The sequence below is a fragment of the Erinaceus europaeus genome, chromosome 10 (assembly GCF_950295315.1).
Source record: "Erinaceus europaeus chromosome 10, mEriEur2.1, whole genome shotgun sequence".
NCBI classification, from domain to species: domain Eukaryota; kingdom Metazoa; phylum Chordata; class Mammalia; order Eulipotyphla; family Erinaceidae; genus Erinaceus; species Erinaceus europaeus.
Window position 1 is genome coordinate 53389910 of NC_080171.1, and position 14773 is coordinate 53404682.

A 14773-nucleotide genomic window follows, 5' to 3' on the forward strand; every position below is an offset into this window, starting at 1 on the left:
AAAAAAAAAAAAAGAAAGAAAACATAGGAGTGTATATTCACCATGGCAGGCACCAATCCCCAGCAATCTCTGGTGGCAAAAAAAAAGTTTGATTTACCTATATACTGCTGGGAATGGAAGGCACTGTAGTATAAAGTTAGGGACTCCTGAAATCAATATGCCAGATTCTTTTAACTGACTTTATTGTTTCGCGTATTAATATTGAAATAGACTTACTTTGGTAGGCACACTTTTCTCTCTAGGGGAAAAAAATGTTAACAGACATAAATAATGATGGCTTCCTTGCACACAAATGTACTATGCTCCTCTTCCTCTGCTCTTAATGTAGACTTTATACTTTAACCTATCTGATTCACCATCTACCTTCTCACAGATCCCCCCCAAGTCCCGGTGCAATTGGATGATATTAAGGCCTTGCTTTCAGCAACTGGACTGAACCTTCCTTCAGTGCTGACATCTCCTCTGGGAACACAGCTGGTCCTGAATCCTGGGAATTCCGCTCTCCTTGGTGAGTCCAACCCTCTGGAACATTGGGCAGAAATCCAAGGCTGGACAGGATTTATGGATGGGTGACTGCTGCAGGTGGGAGGGAGGCAGCAGTAGGGGGTGGCCAACAGGAAATCACTAAATTGCCTACAGAATCCAGACTCACTAGTGGAAACTTGGCTGACTTTCTATATGAGGTGAGCACGGTTCTTAGTCTGCACTCTAGCTTGTCTAGATTCCAGTGTGGCTCCTTTCAGAATCCTCTTGGGTTGATGCCATGGTCCAGATCTTCTCAATCAGATTGACTTAATGAACTCTGAGAAAGAGCAATAGAGGGTGGTGGGTAGATAGCATAATGGTTATGCAAAGAGTTTCTCATGCCTGAGGCTCCAAGGTCCCAGGTGCAATCACCTGCACCACCATAAACCAGAGCTGAGCAGTGCTCTAGTAAAAATAAATAAATAAAATGGAAGGAAGGAAGGAAGGAAGGAAGGAAGGAAAGAAGGAAAGAAGGAAAGAAGGAAAGAAAAGAGCAAGCAAGTACAGAACTACTCCGTCTTTCTCTTTGTCAACAGTACCCAGTTCTTCCCCAACAGTTCTTCCCACCAAAGCTGGAGTTAGAACAACTTTAAAACAGAATGTTGTAATGCCCCCCCCACAACAAAAGAAAAGGCCAGACCATGTATTTAGGTCTACATTCTATAAGGCATAAAACCGAACCATGTATTTCCTCAAGGTTAATGCTTAAATAATGTCACCAGGCTCAACTTTCCTGACCTCCGTCCTTGGGAGCTTTTCACAAAGTTATTGCCCCACATGGTGTTGTGCCTTTGGTAGCAGAATTGTGCAGGACATCCAAGTCCCCAACCTTTCACACCAGAATCATAGGGATACCAGAGGAGCCTGTCTGTTCCCATTGTAACCTCTGGAGGACAATTCCTCTGCTTTCAAAGGCGAGGAGGAGCAGGAGCAGGAGCAGGAGCAGGAGCAGGAGCAGGAGCAGGAGCAGGAGCAGGAGCAGGAGCAGAAGGAGAAGGAGAAGAAGGAGAAGAAGGAGAAGAAGTAGAAGAAGTAGAAGAAGTAGAAGAAGTAGAAGAAGTAGAAGAAGTAGAAGAAGTAGAAGAAGTAGAAGGAGAAGGAGAAGGAGAAGGAGAAGGAGAAGGAGAAGAAGAAGAAGAACGTGCCTATAATAGCAAGAAAATCTTCACACTAACTCTGTGTGATCCCATGTGTTGGTATGGTAGTTAGAATTATCCTCTTGGCTCCAAGTTGAATATTCCTCTAATTTTTTTACCCAATAGTGAGCAGGGAACAATTGGCCAGTGGATTTCCCACTGTACTGCTGATGACTTCTTGACATAGTTACTGAGTCAGATTTCTTTAGCACAGAAAGATTGTGCTCCATTTTCCATGTCATCTAAAATTAGCAAAATAAAAATAAATAATAATGGTAATGCTTATGAGCATATGGAACAAGTCTGATTTCTCTATTTCTGATCTGGGAAAAAAATAAGTAAAATACAGATCTGGTAACAAGTAGCCCTATTATATTTCCCATAACTTATACAGGCTTGGTGTTGAGTTTTTCCACATCTTGTTGATCTGAATTCATAGATGTTTCAAATTGCATATTTTCATTGGCTTATAAAAGGTAAACTTAGTCCAAATTAAATGTGTGCACTGTAAACTTTTTTATTTGCTCTGTATCACTACAAGAAATTGTTATGACTATTAATCATAGCCTAGTCACCAGCAGGATATGCAGCAATTGTTTATTTTCTAGGTCAGTAACTCTGGGTCACTCAGGTGTCATTTAGCATGCTGGAAATGTTAACCTGCTCATGTTTTCTATGATAGCTTTATTCTCTTTCTCCCTCGTTCTGGAATATTATTTTGTCCCATTTTAGCCATAGGCAATAAGAATTTATTGTGCTTTGTACTGCTGCATTCCACTGCTAGTTTATGGTGCTTTGTTACCTTAGACGGGTATTTAAATCTAACAGTTAAGAGACACCTTAATACCAACACCCCCTTCACATCCAGACTGCTACATTTGAACGAGACCATGAGTCAGTCCCTATAAAGTCCCTGCATGTAACTGCTGGGCAAACAGGGCTCTCATGGTGAATGTTAGTGTCTCGCCAACAGTATAGAACTAGGAAAGATTCTGTGTGCAACTGTGGAGGTGAATTAGTGAATGATGTCAAGAATGACTTTGAGAATTAGGTCATTTGAGACAGACCAGAGCTTTGCTATGATGCTTTGGAGCTGAGTACTGAAGGATAGGTGTGATTCAAATAGGCAGAAGGGAAGGAAAACTCACAGTGATGAAAATGCCATGAGTCTAGAGATGAAAATGTATGGGATATGTATAAAGTGTCTGTTCAGAAACAGCTATAAAATGCCACAGCTTTAAAACTGATGCTGTGCAGCTAAACTAGGATTGAAAATGAAGCCATCAAAAGGAGCAAGCCCCAGCCAGTGCTTGTCTGCTTGCACAGGTTTGGTTCACACCATCTGTCCAAGCATTCTAATGCCCTCCTTCAGCTTGCACCTCTTAGATACTGTCTCATCCACATTTGCACACCATCTCCCATCTGGACCATCTCCTACCCCTGGCTTCTCATGGTGGCCTTTCTAAAACTGAAATCACTGTGCAGATTCCGTGGAGGGCTGCTGAGAACAAAGGAAGGACAAATGATGTCACATTGTGGAGGACCTTGATTAATAGACTAAAGGAGATTTATTATGTGGGGAAAGAGAACAGATCTTTAGAGAGTCTTTAAGAAGAATGATGTAGTAAAAGTAATATTTGGAGATAACTGATCTGATATTCCATAGGCGCAATCTGTAGTGGGAGAAGTCTAAGCAGCATGCCCTATTTTGGAGGTAATAGAAGTTCTACACCAGAACATGTGGCGTAGATACTGTAAATCACCCCCTCCCATAGTCAAGACACCCCTAATCAGTTGTGAGGTTTCTTTTTTCACTTAGCCAAGGTTACTGCCTTGGAATGTACCTTAATATTCTCACCAAGCATGATGGCAGTTAGTGTGTAGAATGAAAGTCCCTTGCCAACCTTGGTATCAATAAATGATGAGGTTCTAGTGTATGCATTTCTACCATTCATAAGGTTAGGGTTGCAGCTGATTCAGGGGACTTCATCATTATGTGGCATGGGGAGATTAACTCTTGAACTTTGGTTCTCATGTTTTCATGGGATGAAAGGGAGAAAGGAGAATTCGGCTTTATTAACACTGTGTATCACAACTAACTCTTCTCCATTAAGTCTCAAGTATAGAGGTTCCCAGTCAGTAAATTTATTCCAGAAATGGCTGTCTTAGCTTTCAGACACTCTGGCATTGATTTCATTTCAAGCTACTGCTGCAGCTTTCAATTAAAAATATTGATTATGTGACACACATGAATGAGTCCATATGGGCTTTACATTCCATAACTGTAAAGTGAAAACTTGGTACTAGCAGGTCCCTTTTTGCTCATGGGCTGTTGACTATATAGCATATGATGATATGACATAGACATAGAAAAATGTTCAGTGGAGGTTCAGTCAGGCAAAGTGGGTGCAACCTAATAGGACCCAGTGTCCTAGGAAAGACGGGTGCTGTTTGGCCCTTATTTTGCAGCTGTCTGTTGTGCAGACAGCCTAAGCTGTGCCAATGGCCCTTGAGGGCAAGGCAGGTACCTGTGCCACCACTTTTTTATAGTCCTGGCACAAGCAGTGTGCCACAGAGCTCCATGTTTAGGTTGGCTCTATCTACTGCATCCCTGAAACACATAACCCATTCTGTAGCCTTCTGTTAAACTATTTTTTGTTGTTGTTGTTGTTGTTCATGAAGGCCTGTTTATGGAGCATCAGCACTGTTATTTTTTGAGAAATAAACTTTATTGGAGTTTATAGTGTAAGAGCAATTGTATAACAATTCAAGAAGAGAAAAGCAGAAAATAAAATTTTTTTGTGATTAGTCTAGGTGTAGCCAATAGAAACATCTTTTTCGAAGATATTAAAGTACATTTTATACATGTTTACTGTTATTTTTTTATTTATTTAAGAAAGGAGGCATTAACAAAATCATAGGATGGGGGGTACAACTCCACACAATTCCTGCCATCCAATCTCCATATCCCATCCCCTCCCCAATAGCTTTCCTATTCTTTATCCCTCTGGGAGCATGGACCCAGGGTCACTGTGGGTTGCAGAAGGTGGGAGGTCTGGCTTCTGTAATTGCTTCCCCGCTGAACATGGGCCTTGACTGGTCAGTCCATACTCCCAGTCTGCCTCTCTCTTTCCCTAGTAGGGTGGGTCTCTGGGGAAGCAGAGCTCCAGGACACATTGGTGGGGTCTTCAGTCCAGGGAAGCCTGGCTGGCATCCTGATGACATCTGGAACCTGGTGGCTGAAAAGAGAGTTAACATACAAAGCCAAACAAATTGTTGAAGAACATGTTTACTGTTATAACTGTTTCACCTAGCAGTATGTAATAGTGTTTTTCTAGCTCTGTTAAGTATTCTTCTACAGTTTTTTAAATTTTTATTAGTGATTTAATATTGACAAAAGACTGTAAAATAACAGTTATAATTCCATACAGTTCCCACTGCAAGAGTTCTGTGTCCCATCCCCTCCATTGAAAGTTTCCCTATTCTTTATCCCTCTGGGAGTACAGACCAAAATTCTTTTATTTTTTTTAATTTATAAAAGGGAACACTGAAAATAGCATAGGATAAGAGGGGTACAATTCCACACAGTTCCCACCACCAGAACTCCATATCCCATTCCCTCTCCTGATAGCTTTCCTATTCTTTATCCCTCTGGGAACATGGACCCAAGGTCATTATAGGGTGCAGAAGGTGGGAGGTCTGGTCTGGCTTCTATAATTGCTTCCCCACTGAATGTGGGCAGTGACAGGTTAATCCATACTCCCAGCCTGTCTCTCTTTTTCTCTAGTGGGGTGGGGGTTGGGGGAGGCAGGGCTCCAGGACACATTAGTGGGGTCATCTGCCCAGCAAAGTCAGGTTGGCATCATGGTAGCATCTGGAACCTGGTGGCTGCAAATGAGATAAGATAGAAAGAGCACATTGTTGACTAATCATGAACCTAAAGGCAAGGATATTGCAGATGAAGATTTGGGGTCTCCATTTTGGAAAAAGTTAGTAGGTCTATTTTAGGTATATTCAAGGGGCCCATGACCCAACTAGTTCTTGCCTGCGCCTGACATCTAATATGCAGGTGACCTAACCTATTGTCTGGGGGGATGGTGTCACAGTTGGAAAGAGGACCAGAAAGCTGAATCAGGGAAGAGAATAGCTCCCAAATATGGGAAAAATATATAAATATTGCTAACCGTATACCCCATTGATCTGATCTAGGGCCCATAGCTCCATTGAAAGTTTCCCTATTTTTTATCCCTCTGGGAGTATGGACCAAAATTCTTTATGGGTACAGGTTTATTAATAAAAAGTACTGTTATCTTAGTCAGCCAGCTCTGTATATACTGGAATGGAGTAGCACTCCCCCCCCCCAACTCCCCACCATAAATAAATCTTTTTAAAAAAGAAATATTTGGAGGTTGGATGGTGGTGCACCCAATAGAGTACACATTGCCACATTTGAGGACCTAGGTTTAAGCCCCCAGTCCCCACCTGCAGGAGGGAGGGGAACTTCACAAGAAATGAAGCAGTGATGCAGGTGTCTCTCTCCCCCCATCCTCCCATTTCCATTTCTTGTTCTCTATTAAAAAAAAAAAAAGGAAAAAAATGTCACGAGTAGTGTATTTGTCATTCAGGCACTGAGCCCCAGCAATAACCATGATAGCAATAAGTTTGAAAATAAGTTTTTTTGAAAAAAAGAGAGAAGTAGGAATCTTAACTGTTTGATTACCTCAAAGATTTTCTGCTGTGTTTTGGGGAAGTTTTATTTTTTTAATTTTTTAAAAATATTTTATTTCTTTATTAATGAGAAAGATAGGAGAGAGAGAAAGAACCAGACATCACTCTGGTACATGTGCTGCTTGGGATTGAACTCAGGACCTCATGCTTGAGAGTCTAGTGCCTTAGCCACTGCACTGCCTCCCGAACCATGGGAAGTTTTATTTTTTTAAGTATTGATTTTGTTTATTTCATATGAGAGAGGAGGACAGAGAGAGTAGCCCACACACCCTCCTGGTACATGCAGTGAAAGGGATTGAACTGGGAGTTTCAGACATGCAGGTCTTGAGCTATTTTCCTGACCACTGTTTTGAAAGTTTTATAGCTTGGGTTTTACAGTTAAATCTATCATTTATTTTGAGTTAGTTTTTATATTTTGTGTGAGGTACGTTTTGAAGTTCATTTTTATGCATTTAGACACCAAACCTGTTCCACTACCATTTGTTGAAAAGATTATCCTTTCTCCACTGACTTGCCTTTGCACCTTGGAGGAAAATCAGTTGTCTTTATGTGTGTTGGATGTATTTCTGTACTCCCTTGTATGCTGGAGTGATATGTTTGTCTCTTTACACCAATGCCACATTCTACCCACTGTCCTGCAAGTCATGAGGTTTTCCCATCTGTCTCTTGGAAATAGGTTTATAATCCCTTACCCTGTGTGAGCTCTGGAAACTCACACACCTAATTCTTTTGGATCATTCCTCCCCTTTTCCTAGCTGCAGTTAGTTTTTTACATGTTTGCACTGATCTGCATTCTGCTTTATACTCAGAGGGTATCTTCTGTAAATTTCTAGAATTTATTTATACTCTTTCTCTCTTTATCTCTCTATTCTTCCTTATCCTTCTTCCTTTTCTACATTCCCTACCTTCTCTCTACATTTTGATCTCCTCTGATACTCTCCGATCTCCTCTGATACTCTCCGTTGTGGATGTGCGCCACCACCATTCTACCTGTGCTTTCATCTTTCCTAACCTCAGTTACTCTAATGAGTTCAACTTCAGTTTCCCTTTGCTGTAACCTAAAACCCTCTCAACCTGGAACAGCATGGGCTTCATTTTCTTTTCTTTTCCATCTCTCAGAGATCACTGTCCTTCGTTATCTCAGTGTTGAGCATCTTGAAAATCATTGTTGTGGGAGTCAGGCTGTAGCACAGCGGGTTAAGTGCAGGTGGTGCAAAGCAAAAGGACCAGTGTAAGGATCCCGGTTCGAGACCTGGCTCCCCACCTGCAGGAGAGTCTCTTCACAAGCAGTGAAGCAGGTCTGCTGGTGTCTATCTTTCTCTCCCCCTCTCTGTCTTCCAACAACAATGACAACAATAATAACTTCAACAATAAAACAACAAGGGCAACAAAAGAATAAATAAATAAATAAATAAATAAATAAATAAATAAATAAAAATAAAATCATTGTTGTATGGGTGGGGGGAGTTATCATAATGGTTATACAAAGGGACTCTCCTGCCTGAGGCTTTGAAGTGCCAGGTTCAATTCCCTGTACCACCATAAGCAAGAGCACTCTGGTTAAAAAGAGAAAGAAAAAGAAAAAGTAAAAAGAAAGAAAATCATTGCTATATATATGTTGTTTATTTTATTATTTTATGTGGGAGAATATATTCCATCTCTGTTTCTCCATCTTGGTCAGAAATGGACATGCATGTATGTGAGATATATGTGTGTGTATATGTATGTATAGACAAACACATAAGAGTGTGTAAAATATATATGTGATGTGTATGTTTGATCTCAAGATTTTTCTGCTATGTTTTGGGGGAGTTTTCCTGTACTATACTAATAACTAATAAGCTAATAACTCACTTTTGGTAATCATTCTAAAAGTATTAGATACTTTCAAGAGATAATTTCATCCAGGATTGGCAAAGTATGGATTGTGGGCCAAATCTAGTTCACACACATTTTTGTAAATTAAGTTTTACTGTCATAAAGCACTGTGGCTTCCTTTGCACCTTAATGTAGCAGCACCCATGTGGTCCATAAGTTATAAATAGTTCCTCTCTGACCCTTTACAGAAAATGTTTTCTGATCATGGATTTAGTTCACTCACCTCATTATGCAGAAAACATACTGAGTTTATGTTGGTCACCACACATCTGTTTCCAGGGAGGACCACACTCATTTGACCTATCACTCTGTCCTTTATCCTGTCACTGGATTAAGCCTTCTGCATGAAATTAAAAAAAAAAACTGAAAGAAAAACAGCCAAACATAATTTATAAGAGTAGATATCAGGAAGGTTAGAAAATATTCTAAAAATTTGTATAATAAAGGTTCTGTATTTTTGTTCGAGTTTGATGACCTTGGGTGTCTCTGGTAGCAAAACATGTGGATTTTTGTGAACCAATTTAGTCCCTTTACCAATTGCATTTAGGCCCAGTACTATTGGAATAGCTTATAGAAATATACATAATGTTGGTCTCCCTGCTATATTTAGTCATAAGCTCTCCTTCAAGAGTAAGCAAGCTTCCATTCCTCAGCCAGAGGGATCTCCTTCTGACACATTCTGCTTATTCACAAAAAGCCAGATGGCCTAGGCCTTTTCTCATGCCTGGTGGTTACTAAGAGGAAAGGGGTTCAGGTATTTGAGGTTCAGCCTGCAAAGTAAAATTTTTTCATGAAGAAAGTCATTGTACCTGACCCTTCTCCATAGACTGGGCCACAAGGGGCAAAGCCAACACACAATATAGCAGCGACACACACACACACACACACACACAACACACCAAACAGGTCAATCACCTCCTGACCCTGACTCTGCCTGCACAGCATCTCCACTTCTGAGTTCTTCCTCAGACTGCAATGTGACTCTGCAATGGTGTTTTCTTCTCGTCACCCAGTAACAGGCAACTTGCACTTTTTCTTCTTTACTTACTCACGTCAAGTGCTGAGACATGTAGAACCTGTCTTGTGTGAGATGTAGTTTCAAATGTCTCAGCTGAGTGCAATGATGTTCTTGTTGGTGCAGTCTCTTACTAAAAGATGAAACTTATTTCTTCCTCCAACACAGAAGTTGTGACAGAGCCATTTCTACGAGTCACATCACACTGATGAGGGAACTGTGACTGGAATAAATGAGACCCAGGTTACAAATCTAAGCTAGAGCCCACAACCAGAGTTCACATGTAAACCCCTCAACGTAGCAAGATATTATTGAAAAAAATTGAGTAAATATTCATGTTCAAATTTGAAAACCCTGATAAAGGGTCTGAGAATACAATGTATCAAATACTTAGTTCAGTAAATATCTGTGGAATGCCTACTATGTGAGTGCCTACTCTGTGTGATGACCTCATAATATAGTAAGTCAAATTAACAAAGCTAACCCTCACCCATTCATTCAAGAAAAATGTATTAAGCATTTATTTGACACTAGACATACTCCAGAAACTGAGAAAACAGTAATGAACAAAAGATATAAACATACCTATCCTGTTCAATTTGAATTCTAGTGGGGACTTATTTGAATCTAGTGGAGAAGTACTTTATGTAAAAGGACTACACTAACACAAAAAACTGGGTCCTTGGTCTGAATATTTAACAAGGTTTCACTGAGGAGAGAATTTTTTTTATTGAAGTAACAGTGCCATTTAACATTATATAAGCTTCAGGTCTGCGTGATTATAAATCATCATAAATCTTGTATTTGCTAAATTGTGTTTCTCCACTCAAGGTCCAGTGCTGTCCTTCATCATACAATAAAACCTTTACTCAAATTATCCACCTCTCCCTCCATTCCTTCTGATAATCACTAATTTAATCTTACAATCAATGAGGCTTTCTCCTTTTGCTTAATGCTTAATCCTTTGTTTTTTCCCCTGTATGTACTGCATGCAAGTGAAATCATATATTTGTCTTTTGAAGAGGCATATTTGTATTGAGGGGACAGGCTGAGGTGGATTTTTATCCAAGTGAAAAGATGGCATTCTAAGTAGAAGAATTCTAGAGCATTCCAGTCAGAGGAACCAGCTAGAAGAGTCTCTGAACTAGAAAACACGAAATAGTTGAGGTACTAAATAATTAAAAAACAAAAACTTCTGAGGGCTCTGTCTGGGGTTTAAACAAATGGGAGGTTTATTACATAGCAGGTTATTTAGGTACAGCAAAATAGGCAAAGGGACAAAAATTGGCTAATCATAATGGCAGAAGTCATGAGTCCATAAGCTTGTCACCAGTGCTGTGCTATACATGTTCAGATCCCAGGGAGAAGGAGACCAGGCAAGGGTAGCAGGAACAGAGAGACTACAGGAACAGACAGTGACTTCCGGAAGACACTCGCTTAAATAACTTTCTTTTTTTTATTTTTTATTTTATTTTATTTATTTATTCCCTTTTGTTGCCCTTGTTGTTTTATTGTTGTAGTTATTATTGTTGTCGTTGTTGTTGGATAGGACAGAGAGAAACGGAGAGAGGAGGGGAAGACAGAGGGGGAGAGAAAGACAGACACCTGCAGACCTGCTTCACCGCCTGTTAAGCGGCTCCCCTGCAGGTGGGGAGCCGGGGGCTCAAACCAGCATCCTTAGGCTGGTCCTTGCACTTTGCGCCACGTGTGCGTAACCCGCTGCACTACTGCCGGACTCTCTATTGTAATGTTTTTATACAGTAAATCAGAGTTAATTCAGCCCTATCATGATAAAACTACTCCAATAGGTTCTGCAGTGGAGGAAAGAGATAGAACTTAACTCTGAATATTAGCCAAGAAACGTAATTCTGGAATAGATAGATGGGAAGTTAGTAAGAGGAAACAGTAAAGATAAAGAGAGAACTGACTAAATTATCTTAACGGGAATCTTGATGAAGGAAGTACAGAGTGATCAGATATTACCAGGAGGCTGGTGGGGAGGAATTGAAGTGAGAACCAATATTGAGGGCTGGAGACTATAACTAAGCATGTAGCAAGACTCTTTTCCTTTCCTTTTCTTTTCTTTTTTTTTTTTTTTTTTTGCCTCCAGGGTTATCACTGGGGCTCGATGCCTGCCTGCTTCATCACTTGCAAAGTGACTTCCTGCAGGTGAGGAGCCAGAGGCTTGAACTGGGATCCTTGAGCTGGTCCCTGTGTTCTGTACTATGTAAGCCAGATTCTTGCTAAAACTGGATTGTGCAAGGACAGACAGAAGCCCAGTATTGGAGATTGTCAGAGTGGTCAGTGAAACCTAACTGAAACTTGACCAAGGTTTGAATCTTCATTACAGCCAAATTGTTTACAAACTTGTTCTAATGATTTGTACTTTTGACTAACAGATTATGTAAGTTCCAGTTGATTTGCATCTTTGCCAAAGCTTAACATTACTAATTTTAGGATTTTGAGAATGGGTGGGAGAGACAGCATACTGGTTATGCAAAAAGACTTTCATTTCTGAGGCTTCAGAGTCCCTGGTTTAATTCTCACCATCACCATAAACCAGAGCTAAATAGTACTCTGGTAAAATAAAATAAAATACATATATAGTACCTTGAAAATGTATTTCTTCGACGACTAATGATGATATTTCTCAGATATTAATTACTCATTTAGCACCTTCCCCTTTTAAAGTCCCTTTTCATGTGTTGTGGTATGTTTTTGCTTTGTTTTGTTTTGTTTTTATTGCTGTCAGTGTAATTGCTGGCGCTCAGTGCCTACACAACAAATCCATTACTATGATAGGACAGATAGAAATTGAGAAAAGAGAGAGGGGAAGGTAGAGAAGGAGATAGAGAAACATTTGCAGACCTTCTTTGCCACTTGGGAACCTTTCCCCCTGCAGGTGGGGAGTGGCAGCTTGAATCTGGGCCCTTATGCATGGTAATACGTGCGCTTAAACAGGTGTGCCACCACCCAGCCCCTGTGAATTGTGTTTTTAAAAAATCTCTCCTTGGGAGTAGGGCAGTAGTGCGGCGGGTTAAGCGCGCACATGGTGCAAAGTGCAAGGACCGGCATAAGGATCCTGGTTTGAGCCACCGGCTCCCCACCTGCAGGGGGAGTCACTTAACAAGCGGTGAAGCAGGTCTGCAGGTGTCTCTATTTCTCTCCCCATCTCTGTCTTCCCCTCTTCTCTCCATTTCTCTCTGTCCTATCCAACAACGACGACATCAATAACAACAACAATAATAACTACAACAATAAAACAGGGGCAACAAAAGGGAATAAATAAATTTTTTAAAAAATCTCTCCTGACTGCCATATAAAGATTGGATTCTAGGGAAAAGAGATTAGATAGGGTGAACTGTCCAGGAAATGCAATGTTCAATGTAGAGATGACTAGGTCTTAAAGTAGAAAGCTAGAGGAAATGGAAAGAAGTAAGCTCAAAGATATATAGTTAGTAACATGAACACAACTTGGTAAGTATATCAGTGGGAAGGAAAAAATAATGCATAGAACCAATAGATAATCAACATCATCTTATTTTTTAGCCTTTCCTCATTGAAAATAATGTGCATCCTGTTTGGTAATGACACATTTCAAGTCAAGATACAGTGAAGTACAGTATAGATGTATAACTGCAAAAAGTCTTGTGACAAGGATAAACTAAAGTATTTATTGCTAAATCCATGGTTCATATGATGATCAAGAGTGTACTTGCTGAGAAAGTAGTCCTTAAGCAAATGCTTGAATGTGAGCTCTTGAGACTTGCTCAGTTCTAGAGGGAGAGAGAGATGGAGGGATGGAGGGAGGGAGGAAGAGAAAGAGAAAAAGACATCCTAGGCTTTAGCATTTCCCCTTATTTCATTTTCTCTCATAATAAATTTGTCTCTAAAAAAAAAAAAAAAAAAAACAACCTGGGCAGAGGAATAGCCAAAATGGAGTTCTAGGCCAAGGGCATGCCTTGTGTATTCCAGACACAACAAAGAGGCTGATGTAGTGTGGCAGAAGTAGCGTCATGAGCGTTGTGTGTTGGAGAGAGAAGATCAGAGAAGTTACAGGGAGAAGGCAAATTACATAAGGCCTTGTAAATGGTCATGTTAAAATAACAGTGAAAGAAAATCTATAAATGCCCCAATTTATAAACAGGTTCAATATTGCACCAAGCATTGTGGGCTTTTACAGGATCAGGCAAGGGCAGGCAGAAGTGATTTCTTTTATTGGAAACCATGTGGCCAACTGACTGTTATATAGCTGACTCCAGTAAAGCAGGGGTTTATCAGGCTGGCTCTGGTACAAGCCAATATTGCTGACTTAATCGGACTCACATGTGTTGGGCACCTGCTACACCTAACTGGTCCTGAGCAGGGTTTCTGCAGGCACATGCCTGGCCTTTTCCATCATTGAGGAAGAGGGCCCCAGTTCCACCAATAGTCACCTGAGAAGTTTTAAAAAAATTCCATCTGAGAGCAATCAACACAGAATATCTGGAACCAGGGTTTAACTCAGCATCAGCACTTTTAAAATTGATTCTCAGAACTTGAACAAACTTTAAAAATTACTTCATCATCCCCTACTATTTATCTAAAGATGGATCTAGGAAAATGATATATTTTATCATTCAGAGTATTTTCCCCTGGTGTTCAATGTTCTTTGATATTCAGACCTACCCTTTATATATATCCTTCCATCTTGTTCATGTCTCACACAATCCCCTCCATTGCCAACTTTTCTGTGGTAATTGCTATGGCCTAGACCCTCCCCTTCCTGGAATATTCTCCCTTACTGTAATCCTTTTCTGCTAAATAATAGAGGTCCACAGGGTACATACAGTTCAAACCCTCCTGTGAGGCCACTTTGCAGTTCTCTACCCTGGAGTAATCCTCACTAACCTCTTCTGGTACCTACTCTGGACGAGGGTAAGGGTCAGACAAGAGACTCATAAAGTGCAAAAGGACTTTAATGTCTCCACTGTAAGGAATCAACTCTGCAGTTAGAGTGTAAAACAGCCACAGACAATAAGCAGGTGAAAGATTGATGCTGTCCACCACTGAAACTGTATTTACAGAAACAGGCTAGATTTGGCATTCAGGCTTATCAACTCCTGCTCCTCTCCAGTGGTGTGGGGTTTTGCCTTCCACACCTTTTATTACTGCCCATTTGTTCTGTCTCCCTGCTAAATCCTAGATGTTGAAGAGAGAAGAGGTACATCAGTTATTTCAGGTAATCAGGACAAGGTAGCAAGACTCTGGCTTAGATGAGCTCATGGGCCGTTTTCATCTTTCATTTCTAGTATAATTACAGCCTTATCATCTGCCTGACTTCTGCTTCCACTTTAGCCCCACCCTATGCTCTTCCCAGTACATTCTGAAATAAATGCTTCCTGGATCCAGATACAAGAAAATTTGCATGACGGTCAGTGAGAACCAAAGGCCACATCTGTGAGGAAGCTGCCTGTCATCATGGTGGCTCTGAAGACTAGGTTTATCACTA

At 40.5% G+C, this 14773-nt stretch overlaps 1 protein-coding gene across 4 annotated transcripts in view; it reads left to right on the forward strand.

Annotated features, from left to right (window-relative positions):
• The window catches only part of ADAMTSL1 (ADAMTS like 1), a 1221418-nt gene that overhangs the window by 1132188 nt on the left and 74457 nt on the right, over nt 1–14773 (forward strand). For all 4 annotated transcript variants that reach the window (XM_060199610.1, XM_060199611.1, XM_007535759.3 and 1 more), the window contains one exon: nt 374–508. In XM_060199610.1, coding sequence (XP_060055593.1) covers nt 374–508 — 135 coding nt within the window. The remainder of the gene's footprint in view (nt 1–373; nt 509–14773) is intronic.